The sequence below is a fragment of the Bufo gargarizans genome, chromosome 1 (assembly GCF_014858855.1).
Source record: "Bufo gargarizans isolate SCDJY-AF-19 chromosome 1, ASM1485885v1, whole genome shotgun sequence".
NCBI classification, from domain to species: domain Eukaryota; kingdom Metazoa; phylum Chordata; class Amphibia; order Anura; family Bufonidae; genus Bufo; species Bufo gargarizans.
In genome coordinates this window covers 50889979-50905173 of record NC_058080.1, presented here as the reverse complement: position 1 = coordinate 50905173, position 15195 = coordinate 50889979, and the positions used below count along the sequence as shown (strand labels likewise).

Genomic DNA, 15195 nt, shown 5'->3' with positions numbered 1-15195 from the left:
TATTACCTTGGGGGGGATGAGCACCGATTGTTATTACCTTGGGGGGGATGAGCACCGATTGTTATTACCTTGGGGGGGATGAGCACCGATTGTTATTACCTTGGGGGGGGATGAGCACCGATTGTTATTACCTTGGGGGGGGGGATGAGCACCGATTGTTATTACCTTGGGGGGGGATGAGCACCGATTGTTATTACCTTGGGGGGGGGGATGAGCACCGATTGTTATTACCTTGGGGGGATGAGCACCGATTGTTATTACCTTGGGGGGGGGGGGATGAGCACCGATTGTTATTACCTTGGGGGATGAGCACCGATTGTTATTACCTTGGGGGGGGGATGAGCACCGATTGTTATTACCTTGGGGGGGGGGGATGAGCACCGATTGTTATTACCTTGGGGGGATGAGCACCGATTGTTATTACCTTGGGGGGGGGGGGGGGGGGATGAGCACCGATTGTTATTACCTTGGGGGGGGGATGAGCACCGATTGTTATTACCTTGGGGGGGGGGGATGAGCACGATTGTTATTACCTTGGGGGGATGAGCACCGATTGTTATTACCTTGGGGGGATGAGCACCGATTGTTATTACCTTGGGGGGGGGGGTGAGCTCTGATTGTTATTACCTTGGGGGGGTGAGCTCTGATTGTTATTACCTTGGGGGGGGCGAGCTCTGATTGTTATTACATTGGGGGGGTGAGCTCTGATTGTTATTACATTGGGGGGGTGAGCTCTGATTGTTATTACATTGGGGGGGTGAGCTCTGATTGTTACATTGGGGGGGTGAGCTCTGATTGTTACATTGGGGGGGTGAGCTCTGATTATTACATTGGGGGGGTGAGCTCTGATTATTACATTGGGGGGGGGTGAGCTCTGATTATTACATTGGGGGGGGGGTGAGCTCTGATTGTTATACATTGGGGGGGTGAGCTCTGATTGTTATTACATTGGGGGGGTGAGCTCTGATTGTTATTACATTGGGGGGGTGAGCTCTGATTGTTATTACATTGGGGGGGTGAGCTCTGATTGTTATTACATTGGGGGGGTGAGCTCTGATTGTTATTACATTGGGGGGGTGAGCTCTGATTGTTATTACCTTGGGGAGGGGGGCGAGCTCTGATTGTTATTACCTAGGGGGGGTGAGCTCTGATTGTTATTACCTAGGGGGGGGTGAGCTCTGATTGTTATTACCTTGGGGGGGGGTGAGCTCTGATTGTTATTACCTTGGGTAGGGGGGCGAGCTCTGATTGTTATTACCTTGGGTAGGGGGGCGAGCTCTGATTGTTATTACCTTGGGTAGGGGGGCGAGCTCTGATTGTTATTACCTAGGGGGGTGACCGGTGTAGTATGAGGCACCAGTATATGGGAGACCCCACCACCAGCCATGCACTAAGTGACAGTGGTAGGAGAGGACAGTACTTAGTTAAAGGGGTTTTCCGAGGACATATCCTCAGGAGTCCAGAGTCCTCTCCAGGACTTAACGGCCTGACGCCACCTTCCTTCCATCGTTTACCTGCCCGCCGTCCTATTCACTTCAATGGGACGGCTCTGTAGTATAGACTTGAATAAGAAGGAGCCGTCCCATTGAGGTGAATGGCACAGACTGGAATTACACCTGACTACCCGAAGAAGATGGCATCTGCAAAGCTGTCAGTCTGTGGGACGGGATCTTCTCCCATAGGACGCAGGGTCACTGCTGACAACGCTGAGGCCTGCGTCACCTCCTATAAACCGTGGCCGGCTCCTCAGGGACAAGGGCCACACTGATTATTTGGCTTGAGTCACCCACACTTTGTGGTATACCACACTCCTGTATTACGGCACAGCGAGCGCTTCACCTGTACGCCGTACAAAAAAAAAAAAAAAAAGGTAGCGGACATAGGTATACACTAATCCTCCGCCCCACCATAGGCATATCGCAGAAGAAAGCAATGAAAGATTAAGACAATGAAAACTGGGAGCCGAGAATTTCCAGATACACAGGCAGGTAAACTCTTCAACTTTCTAATGCACTGTGCCATTCAATGCCTGACAGTTCTCCAAGATCCCGATTACCGTCAGTGAATGGGAAGATCACAGACCAGAGCTCTGAAACGCACCAGTCCTAGTCACCGCGGACAAGCCTGCCCCCCCGAGCGACTGCTCAGCGGCCTCTAGAGTGGACGTCCGAGATGTCACTCGCAGCAGAGCGGAGGGTCCCTGAACATAAAGAGACCGCCTGCGGGGTACTTACACTGGGAGGATTAAAGGGATTTTCCAGGATTTTCATATTAATGGCCTATCCTCAAGAGGTCATCAGTATGAGATTGGTGGGCCCCGATCAGCTGTTTGAAGAGGTCGCAAAGCTCCGTGGGCAGTGACTGTTCAAAGAAAACTCTTATACAAAAATGTATTTCTCACCACACATTTATATGAAAGTGCGATATGCTTTAAAAGGGTTGGCGGAGTTATATTGTTGTCCTTTGTACGTTTCTAACTAGGCAAATGTAACAGCTTTACCGTGCACTTGCTGCATCTGCAGTGGCTGGTCTCTCAGATCTCACTGAGGTCACATGACCTGTGATGTCAGCTTCTCTCCCTGCTCCGATGAAGTTTTGCAGGTCTGTGTCAGCGCACGGGACGTCACTGTGCTGAGCTGCTGCTGTCTGTCCTGCCTCTCCCTGGATTCTTCAGAAAACTTTAACCCCTTCTGCAGCACACACTCAGGACTCAGGCAGTGAAGAGACACAGGATATTCCCTCCTCATCCTGCAGACACAGAGCTGACAGACTAGAGGGGTTCTGCAGAGCATTGCACAAGAACAGGTAGGGGGAAGATCCTGTGTGTATAAGCAGTGTCATTGTACAGCTGGGACTTGTAGTCCTACACATACAACAGGGCAGCGCTTGTATTCACAGGAGGAGAGGCACAAATATTGATCAGGAAAACCTCAGAGACGGTTGTTACTGCAGGTAAGAGAACCAGGGAAATGAGGAAAGAGAATTTTTATTGCCTAAAACTTGCTTAGCTTATTTGTATATTGCTGCCCATCAGATTTTTATTGCCATTTACTTTTTTCATAACTCTGACAACCCGTTTAAAGCAGAGGAACAGAAGAGCATAAGGTCTGAGCGTCACTGACCTATGTAAGTAATACTGTCACACACTCGAGTCAAAGCTCATTTGGGTCACGCATTCCCTTCCGGAAATAAGCGTTCAGTGGGTTAAGTTCTCCGAATCACTGCGAGCGACATGCAGCCACTTATAAAAGACTAATGATTCCTAATAGTGGAGGCTCACGTAGCAGGTGAAACCAAAAGCAATTGGCACCGAGCGGTGACATTACCAAGGCTGGCCTCCATCCAGGGTAAACCTGGCGTCAACAAGCACTTAGCTGTGCAAATACAGGTAGGTGAAAACCAGAGGAATGTACAAGTGTACAGGACACACGCCAACTACAGACACTAACATGTTTACATACAACACGGAAGAGCAAGGGGACACTGCATCATAGAACAGCCAGCCAAACAGAAAGCATACAAAATAATACCGCCCCCAAACATAGAATATAACTACAAGAATATAACTACTATAATACTGCCTCCTATGTACAAGAATATAACTACTATAATACTGCTCCTATGTACAAGGATATAACTGCTATAATACTGCCTCCTATGTACAAGGATATAACTGCTATAATACTGCTCCTATGTACAAGAATATAACTACTATAATACTGCCTCCTATGTACAAGAATATAACTACTATAATACTGCCTCCTATGTACAAGAATATAACTGCTATAATACTGCCTCCTATGTACAAGGAATATAACTGCTATAATACTGCCTCCTATGTACAAGAATTATAACTACTATAATACTGCCTCCTATGTACAAGAATATAACTACTATAATACTGCCTCCTATGTACAAGAATATAACTACTATAATACTGCCTCCTATGTACAAGGAATATACTACTATAATACTGCCTCCTATGTACAAGAATATAACTACTATAATACTGCTCCTATGTACAAGAATATAACTACTATAATACTGCCTCCTATGTACAAGAATATAACTACTATAATACTGCCTCCTATGTACAAGAATATAACTACTATAATACTGCCTCCTATGTACAAGAATATAACTACTATAATACTGCCTCCTATGTACAAGAATATAACTACTATAATACTGCCTCCTATGTACAAGAATATAACTACTATAATACTGCCTCCTATGTACAAGAATATAACTACTATAATACTGCCTCCTATGTACAAGAATATAACTACTATAATACTGCCTCCTATGTACAAGAATATAACTACTATAATACTGCCTCCTATGTACAAGAATATAACTACTATAATACTGCCTCCTATGTACAAGAATATAACTACTATAATACTGCCTCCTATGTACAAGAATATAACTACTATAATACTGCCTCCTATGTACAAGAATATAACTACTATAATACTGCCGCCTATGTACAAGAATATAACTACTATAATACTGCCTCCTATGTACAAGAATATAACTACTATAATACTGCCTCTATGTACAAGAATATAACTACTATAATACTGCCTCCTATGTACAAGGAATATAACTACTATAATACTGCCTCCTATGTACAAGAATATAACTACTATAATACTGCCTCCTATGTACAAGAATATAACTACTATAATACTGCTCCCCTATGTACAAGAATATAACTCCTATAATACTGCCCCTATGTACAGGAATATAACTCCTATAATACTGTCTCCTATGTACAAGAATATAACTCTAATAATACTGCTCCTATGTACAAGAATATAAACTACTATAATACTGCTCCTATGCTTACAAGAATATAACTACTATAATACTGCCTCCTATGTACAAGAATATAACTACTATAATACTGCCTCCCTATGTACAAGAATATAACTACTATAATACTGTCTCCTATGTACAAGAATATAACTCCAATAATACTGCTCCTATGTACAAGAATATAACTACTATAATACTGCCTCCTATGTACAAGAATATAACTACTATAATACTGCCTCCTATGTACAAGAATATAACTACTATAATACTGCCTCCTATGTACAAGAATATAACTTCTATAATTCTTGCTCCTATGTACAAGAATATAACTACTATAATACTGCTCCTATGTACAAGAATATAACTACTATAATACTGCTCCTATGTACAAGAATATAACTACTATAATACTGCTCCTATGTACAAGAATATAACTACTATAATACTGCTCCTATGTACAAGAATATTACTACTATAATACTGCCTCCTATGTACAAGAATATTACTACTATAATACTGCCTCCTATTTACCAGAATATAACTGCTATAATACTGCCTCCTATGTACAAGAATATAACTGCTATAATACTGCTCCTATGTACAAGAATATAACTGCTATAATACTGCTCCTATGTACAAGAATATAACTACTATAATACTACCTCCTATATACAAGAATATAACTGCTATAATACTGCCTCCTATTTACCAGAATATAACTGCTATAATACTGCCTCCTATGTACAAGAATATAACTGCTATAATACTGCTCCTATGTACAAGAATATAACTACTATAATAGTGCTCCTATGTACAAGAATATAACTACTACTAAGAATATAACTACTATGGTACTACAATTGGAAATGTGATACATTTATGTGGCTGGAACACCCCTTTAATACCCCTCTCAGTTCCTTGCTACCACTTGCAGCATATGAGGAAAGGCTACTTTCACACTAGCGTTTTTACTGGATCCGCTTCAGTTACGGATAATACAACCGTCTGTATCCGTTCTGAACGGATCCGGTTGTATTATCTGTAACATCGCCATGACTGATCAGTCATGAGCTCCACTGAAAGTCAATGGAGGGCAGATCCGTTTTCTATTGTGCCAGATTGTGTCCACATCCCAGGACTGAAAGCAAACTGCAGCACGCTGCTCTCTGGTATGAGAACGGAACGTATTCTGGAGCACTCCGTTCTGTTCAGTTTTGTCCACATTGACAATGAATGGGGACAAAACAGAAGCCTTTTTTTCCGGTATTGAGGCCCTATGACGGATCTCAATACGGGAAAATATTAACGCTAGTGTGAATGTAGCCTTACATGTCCCTATATCCACATGTGCTCCCTCTGTCTTGTGTCATCCACTAACACAGCAGAGTCGGAGAAGTGATATGAGAGATGCTGGACTACAAAGTATATGTAAATCCTAATCCCTGGACGCAGCCACCGGAGACCACAGAAACGGCGTCATGATGCGGAGATTAGGCAGAGGTTACAGAAATCCCCTTCATCCTGCATAATGAGCCTCTCCGACTACAGCACTAAGAAATAGTAGGAAAAGGATCAGTAACAGTATATAAAAAAAAAAAAACTAGCAGCAACAATGGTAGTAGTAGCAGCAACAACAATGTAACGGTGGTAGTAGTAGAAATAGGACTAGTTATAAAGTAGTAATAGCAATGGTAGCAGTAGTAAACGCAGGAGTAATAAGTAGCAGTCATAGTACGAATAAGTTTAAATACTAGCAAAAATAATAGTCGCCATAGTAACAGTAGTAATAATAGTATTAATAATAATACTTATCAGTACCACTTTCTTAGACATGAAATACTAATATGTCGCAGGGCTGCGCACCCGCTTGCAGCATTGTCTCCATGCAGACACTGTGCCAGGACATGTCCTTTAAAGGGGTTGTCCGAGTTATTTTTTTGTTCTTTCTATGTTTCTAACTAGGCAAATGTAACAGCTTTCCAATTCACTCTCTTTATCTGCAGTGGCTGGTTTCTCTGATCTCACTGAGGGTCACATGACCTATGATGTCAGCTTCTCTCCCTGCTCTGATAAAGGTCATTTACAAGCCTGTAAACGAGATGTCACTGTGCTGGCCACGCCCCCTTCACTGCAGTCTACTCTCTGCTGGGATTCTTAACCCCTTCAGCTGCACAGCTCTGCAGGCAGTGAGGAGACAATTCTGGGCACTGGAGATGATATACTAGAGAGAACATTACACAAGAAGGTAGGGGGAAGATCCTGTGTGTATTAGCAGTGTCATTATACAGCTGGAACTTGTAGTCCTACACATACAACATGCTGCAGAGTCTCTCAGCAGGCAGACATGTCACTCAGGGCAGCTCTTGTATTCACTCCCTTAGCAGTGTCATTATACAGCTGGGACTTGTAGTCCTACACATACAACATGCTGCAGAGTCTCCCAGCAGGCAGACATGTCACTCAGGGCAGCTCTTGTATTCACTCCCTTAGCAGTGTCATTATACAGCTGGGACTTGTAGTCCTACACACACAACATGCTGCTGATTCTCCCAGCAGGCAGATATGTCACTCAGGGCAGCTCTTGTATTCACTCCCTTAGCAGTGTCATTATACAGCTGGGACTTGTAGTCCTACACATACAACATGCTGCTGAGTCTCCCAGCAGGCAGACATGTCACTCAGGGCAGCTCCTGAATTCACTCCCTTAGCAGAGGGAGGAGGGGGGGCAAAGGTTGTTTTTATTGCATGTAAACAAAGGCCCAGAAAAGAACCAGGGAAATGAGGAAATATATATTTCTATTTTTTTTGCATAAAACTTGCTTAGCTCAATTATATATCAGATTTTCAGTGCTATATTATTTTTCATAAGTCGGACAACCCCTTTAATCGTCAGCCACATGCCGGCTTTTTTACATCATGTGAATGGGATGAAGATGTCTGCTTGCTGTCAGTGAAAAGGAGCATTCATTGTTCAGTTGGCTGAAAATCATTCCAGAGCTGATATCCCTAACAAGCCGGGATCCCGGCTGAGGCCAATCCTGCTCACACAGGGCGAGACCAGACAGAAGCGTCCTGCAGTATACCGCACAGTACCTGAAGGCAGCCACCAGCGGGGCGTAGATGGAGTCTCCATTGTACACGTACAGGTGATCCCAGCTGCACTCTGTGGCAAAGTGGTTGAAGCGCAGACGCAGCACAGATTGGGGTCTGGAGAGAAGAAAGAGACTGTCAGTGCGGCCGCCATCAATACCCGACAGTGACCACTACGCACCGCACATAGGATGTGGTCACCCAACCGAGAACATGCATCATCAGCCCTGTCTGATACTGCACTACTGCAGGCATCTTCACTAATTGTTCTATTCATGAAGCAGAGGGCTCAGGATGAGCAGTGATCAATTCTGTGGAATTGTGGGAGGACAGATTATGGAGGAGTAGATAAACTGCAGTCTATGGGAACCGTCTCGGGGGACACTGTAAGGGGGACCTGCCACCACTCCAGACTTAACTATACAACTATGTGGGGGGGGGGGGGGGGGGGTCGACAAAATGACATGAGGGTCACCTATACAAGAATGAGAGGTCGTCTATATAATTAAGTGGGGGTCATCTACAGGAAAACACAGGATCATCTATAGAAGTTATATATGATTACACGGAGTCGTCTATAGGGTGATGTATAATTATACAGGGTCGTCTATAGGGTTATATATGATTATACAGGGTCGTCTATAGGGTTATATATGATTATACAGGGTTGTTTATAGGGTTATACAGTACAGACCAAAAGTTTGGACACACCTTCTCATTCAAAGAGTTTTCTTTATTTTCATGACTATGAAAATTGTAGATTCACACTGAAGGCATCAAAACTATGAATTAACACATGTGGAATTATATACATAACAAAAAAGTGTGAAACAACTGAAAATATGTCATATTCTGGGTTCTTCAAAGTAGCCACCTTTTGCTTTGATTACTGCTTTGCACACTCTTGGCATTCTCTTGATGAGCTTCTAGAGGTAGTCACCTGAAATGGTTTTCCCTTCACAGGTGTGCCCTGTCAGGGTTAATAAGTGGGATTTCTTGCCTTATAAATGGGGTTGGGACCATCAGTTGCGTTGTGGAGAAGTCAGGTGGATACACAGCTGATAGTCCTACTGAATAGACTGTTAGAATTTGTATCATGGCAAGAAAAAAGCAGCTAAGTAAAGAAAAACGAGTGGCCATCATTACTTTAAGAAATTAAGGTCAGTCAGTCCGAAAAATTGGGAAAACTTTGAAAGTGTCCCCAAGTGCAGTCACAAAAACCATCAAGCGCTACAAAGAAACTGGCTCACATGCGGACCGCCCCAGGAAAGGAAGACCAAGAGTCACCTCTGCTGCGGAGGATAAGTTCATCCGAGTCACCAGCCTCAGAAATCGCAGGTTAACAGCAGCTCAGATTAGAGACCAGGTCAATGCCACACAGAGTTCTAGCAGCAGACACATCTCTAGAACAACTGTTAAGAGGAGACTGTGTGAATCAGGCCTTCATGGTAGAATATCTGCTAGGAAACCACTGCTAAGGACAGGCAACAAGCAGAAGAGACTTGTTTGGGCTAAAGAACACAAGGAATTGACATTAGACCAGTGGAAATCTGTGCTTTGGTCTGATGAGTCCAAATTTGAGATCTTTGGTTCCAACCACCGTGTCTTTGTGCGACGCAGAGAAGGTGAACGGATGGACTCTACATGCCTGGTTCCCACCGTGAAGCATGAAGGAGGAGGTGTGATGGTGTGGGGGTGCTTTGCTGGTGACACTGTTGGGGATTTATTCTAAATTGAAGGCATACTGAACCAGCATGGCTACCACAGCATCTTGCAGCGGCATGCTATTCCATCCGGTTTGCATTTAGTTGGACCATCATTTATTTTTCAACAGGACAATGACCCCAAACACACCTCCAGGCTGTGTAAGGGCTATTTGACCATGAAGGAGAGTGATGGGGTGCTGCGCCAGATGACCTGGCCTCCACAGTCACCGGACCTGAACCCAATCGAGATGGTTTGGGGTGAGCTGGACCGCAGAGTGAAGGCAAAAGGGCCAACAAGTGCTAAGCATCTCTGGGAACTCCTTCAAGACTGTTGGAAGACCATTTCAGGTGACTACCTCTTGAAGCTCATCAAGAGAATGCCAAGAGTGTGCAAAGCAGTAATCAAAGCAAAAGGTGGTTACTTTGAAGAACCTAGAATATGACATATTTTCAGTTGTTTCACACTTTTTTGTTATGTATATAATTCCACATGTGTTAATTCATAGTTTTGATGCCTTCAGTGTGAATCTACAATTTTCATAGTCATGAAAATAAAGAAAACTCTTTGGTCTCCAAACTTTTGGTCTGTACTGTATATGATTATACAGGGTCATCTATAGGGTTATATATGATTATGCAGGGTCGCCTATAGGGTTATACAGGTCCTTCTAAAAAAAATTGCATATTGTGATAAAGTTCATTATTTTCTGTAATGTACTGATAAACATTAGACTTTCAGATATTTTAGATTCATTACACACAACTGAAGTAGTTCAAGCCTTTCATTGTTTTAATATTGATGATTTTGGCATACAGCTCATGAAAACCCAAAATTCCTCTAAAAAAATTAGCATATCATGAAAAGGTTCTCTAAACGAGCTATTAACCTAATCATCTGAATCAACTAATTAACTCTAAACACCTGCAAAAGATTCCTGAGGCTTTTAAAAACTCCCAGCCTGGTTCATTACTCAAAACCGCAATCATGGGCAAGACTGCCGACCTGACTGCTGTCCAGAAGGCCATCATTGACACCCTCAAGCAAGAGGGTAAGACACAGAAAGAAATTTCTGAACGAATAGGCTGTTACCAGAGGGCTGTATCAAGGCACCTCAGTGGGAAGTCTGTGGGAAGGAAAAAGTGTGGCAGAAAATGCTGCACAACGAGAAGAGGTGACCGGACCCTGAGGAAGATTGTGGAGAAGGACCGATTCCAGACCTTGGGGGACCTGCGGAAGCAGTGGACTGAGTCTGGAGTAGAAACATCCAGAGCCACCGTGTACAGGCGTGTGCAGGAAATGGGCTACAGGTGCCGCATTCCCCAGAAACAGCGGCAGAAGCGCCTGACCTGGGCTACAGAGAAGCAGCACTGGACTGTTGCATGTCATTCGGAAATCAAGGTGCCAGAGTCTGGAGGAAGACTGGGGAGAGGGAAATGCCAAAATGCCTGAAGTCCAGTGTCAAGTACCCACAGTCAGTGATGGTCTGGGGTGCCATGTCAGCTGCTGGTGTTGGTCCACTGTGTTTTATCAAGGGCAGGGGCAATGCAGCCGCTATCAGGAGATTTTGGAGCACTTCATGCTTCCATCTGCTGAAAAGCTTTATGGAGATGAAGATTTCATTTTTCAGCACGACCTGGCACCTGCTCACAGTGCCAACACCACTGGTAAATGGTTTACTGACCATGGTATTACTGTGCTCAATTGGCCTGCCAACTCGCCTGACCTGAACCCCATAGAGAATCTGTGGGATATTGGGAAGAGAAAGTTGAGAGACGCAAGACCCAACACTCTGGATGAGCTTAAGGCCGCTATCGAAGCATCCTGGGCCTCCATAACACCTCAGTAGTGCCACAGGCTGATTGCCTCCATGCCACGCCGCATTGAAGCAGTCATTTCTGCAAAAGGATTCCCGACCAAGTATTGAGTGCAGAACTGAACATAATTATTTGAAGGTTGACTTTTTTTGTATTAAAAACACTTTTCTTTTATTGGTCGGATGAAATAACGAGATTTTTGTATAACTTACCAGTAAAATCTCTTTCTCGCTCTTCCTTGGGGGACACAGGAAACCTTGGGTATAGCTTATCTCCATAGGAGGCGTGACACTAAGTAAAAGACTGTTAAGCCCCTCCTCCAGCAGCTATACCCTCAGCCTGGAGAGAGAGACTTCCAGTTATGTGCCCAAGTAGTGCAAGACAAAGGCAAGGAGTAACCAAACCAATACCAACAAGTCAGAAAAAAACACCCGAAGGCCAACAAAAAACAATGGGTGGGCGCTGTGTCCCCCAAGGAAGAGCGAGAAAGAGATTTTACTGGTAAGTTATACAAAAATCTCGTTTTCTCGCCCAATTCCTTGGGGGACACAGGAACTCTTGGGACGTTCAAAAGCAGTCCACAAACAGGGAGGGACCACAATCAAAAGCGAACCAGGCACCGTAAACATTAAGGCACCGCCGCCTGCAAGACCAAGCGGCCCAAAGCAGCATCCGCCGAGGCATAAGTGTTCACCCTGTAAAACTTGGTGAACGTGTGCAAAGAAGACCAGGTGGCCGCCTTGCACAGTTGTTCAGCCGAGGCACGATTACGCTGAGCCCAGGAAGCCCCGACCGCTCTGGTAGAATGAGCGGTAACACCAAAGGGCGGATCCCTGCCCCGAGCACGGTAAGCCTCAACGATAGCCATCTTGAGGAAGCGGGCAACAACCACCTTAGATGCCGCCAGCCCCCTGCGCGGACCCTCCGGAATCACAAACAGAGAATCCGAGCGTCGAAAGGGTCTGGTCACATCCAGGTAGATCCTGAGAGCCCGAACAACATCCAGACGGTGAAGCTCCCGCTCCCGGGGATGCGACGGGGACGGACACAGAGAAGGAAGGACAATATCCTCATTCAGGTGAAAGGCGGACACCACCTTCGGAAGAAAATCCGGAACAGGGCGGAGAACCACCTTGTCCTGGTGAAAAACCAAGAAGGGCTCCACGCAAGAAAGAGCCGCCAACTCAGACACACGCCGAAGAGACGCGATAGCGACGAGAAAGAAAACTTTGCAAGACAACAAGCGAGGGGAAACCTTGCGCAGAGGCTCGTAAGGGGAAGATTGGAGAGCCGCCAACACAACGTTAAGATCCCAAGCAGGAACGGGAGGGCGATAGGGGGGAGCACAGTGAGCAACCCCCTGAAGAAAGGTCTTAACCGGACCGAGCGGAGCCAGAGGACGCTGAAAAAGGACCGAAAGAGCCGAAATCTGACCCTTCAGGGTACTGAGACCCAAGCCCAGAACCAGACCAGACTGCAAAAAGGATAAAACCGTAGGAAGGGAAAACCTCAGAGGGGGAGTCCCCAAGGCCTCACAGAAAGCCAAATAGGCCCGCCAGGTACGATAATAAATCCTGGCCGAGGCCGGTTTTCGTGCACGAATCATGGTACGGACCACGTCAGCCGAAAACCCCCGCCGCGTCAGGACCGCGGTTTCAATAGCCACGCCGTCAAACGTAGCGACCCTAAATGCTGGTGGAAGATCGGCCCCTGAGAGAGGAGGTCTTCTCTGAGAGGCAGAGGCAAGGGAGCGTCTGCCAGAAGCAACATAAGGTCGGCGTACCACGGACGACGCGGCCAGTCCGGGGCGATTAGGATTGCTGGCGTGCCCTCCGCCGCAATCTTCCGAAGGACACGCGGAAGAAGAGGCAGGGGCGGAAACACGTAGAGGAGCGAAAACTCCGTCCAGGGGAGGACGAGCGCGTCCGCGCCGTAAGCGTCCGGATCCTTGGCCCTGGCCACGTAGATGGGAAGTTTGTGGTTGAATCTGGAGGCCATGAGATCCACGTCCGGACGACCCCAACGGAGACAAAGAGACTCGAAGACGTCGGGGTGCAGAGACCACTCCCCCGGGTCGATCGTCGTCCGGCTGAGGAAATCCGCCGCCCAATTGTCCACCCCCGGAATGTAAATGGCCGAAAGGGCCGGAACATGAACCTCCGCCCAGCGAAGGATCAGAGACACCTCCCTCATCGCCGCCGCGCTGCGAGTGCCCCCCTGGTGATTTATGTACGCCACAGCCGTGGCATTGTCCGACTGGACCCGAACAGGGCGACCCTGAAGCAACGAAGTCCAGTGTCGGAGCGAGAGGAGGATGGCCCTCAGCTCCAGAACATTGATCGGCAGTCTGGACTCCGATGGAGACCAAGTGCCCTCAAGACAACTCTGCAGTGCAGAGAGTGTCTTGCCTCCTTGACACTAAGCAAAAAACTGGAAGTCTCTCTCTCCAGGCTGAGGGTATAGCTGCTGGAGGAGGGGCTTAACAGTCTTTTACTTAGTGTCACGCCTCCTATGGAGATGAGCTATACCCAAGAGTTCCTGTGTCCCCCAAGGAATTGGGCGAGAAATGCTAATTTTTTTAGATAAGAATTTTGGGTTTTCATGAGCTGTATGCCAAAATCATCAATATTAAAACAATAAAAGGCTTGAACTACTTCAGTTGGTCTGTAATGAATCTAAAATATATGAAAGTCTAATGTTTATCAGTACATTACAGAAAATAATAAACTTTATCACAATATGCTAATTTTTTTAGAAGGACCTGTATATGATTATACAGGGTCATCTATAGGGTTATATATGATTATACAGGGTTGTCTATATGGTTACATATTAAACGGGGTTGTCTATAGGGTTATATATGATTATACGGGGTCGTCTACAGGGTTAAATACGATTATATGGGCTCATCTATGATGGTATATATGATTATACAGGGTCATCTACGATTATACATGGTTGTCTATAGGGTTACATATGATTATACGGAGTATGTTAAAGCCCTATGTACAGGGTGCAGTGTTTCACTCCCTTGGAGGTAGGATGAGGCGACATGACGGGGGATGTCTAATGATTGAAGGTTTTTACCATGTGGACGGCGGCCTTCTAGATAAAGTGTGACGTCCGCAGCAGTATCCAACATGAACAGGCAGAAGGGTGCGCATACATGGATATACATGTGTGCACCGTGTCAGGAACAGTGTAAAGTATACCGGGCTTCTCTGACAGCAGTGGGGGGGGGGGGGATTTTCGGCAGGAGTCACCCTCACCCAGGGGTAATCAGCCACGCCCGTCATCCTCCTTGTAAGACGCGGTGCACGGCAGGGTGCAGCACAGTCCCTGCCCGCTCCCTCCTCCTCACCTTTAGACTTTGGGCGCCGGTCATATTTGTTATTTACCTTGCGAGTCCAGCGCTCGCCCGACATGTCACACAGCGAACGGAGGAGCAGAGAACCCTACGCAGCCCCCTCTATACCCAGACTGATGGAGGGGGGGGGGGGGGCCGCGGTGACTCTAGGGTCTTCTACAATACATGGTGCCAACATATACCACAGTGTCTGACAACAGCCCGACAACTCAAATGCTGCAGCTCAATATCTAAAGCTCCCCTTGGAGATAAGGGGTTTCTAAGCAACCTGGCAACACTTATCTCCCATCATAACTTATCTCTCCATATTTTTATATTTATTTTTCGCTCAAACTTCCCGTATTTTAGATATAGTCAGGGCACCAATTCTCTTTATTTTTCTTGTTTCTATTTTTA

General features: G+C 45.7%; 1 protein-coding gene across 2 annotated transcripts in view; it reads right to left on the bottom strand.

Annotated features, from left to right (window-relative positions):
* Positions 1-15195, bottom strand: part of ATRN (attractin) — a 109818-nt gene that overhangs the window by 80859 nt on the left and 13764 nt on the right. For both annotated transcript variants that reach the window (XR_006390113.1, XM_044295406.1), the window contains exon 3: positions 7915-8028. Coding sequence is in view for 1 of the 2 variants with exons in the window: in XM_044295406.1 (XP_044151341.1) it covers positions 7915-8028 (114 nt within the window). In the remaining variant the exon portion in view is untranslated. The remainder of the gene's footprint in view (positions 1-7914; positions 8029-15195) is intronic.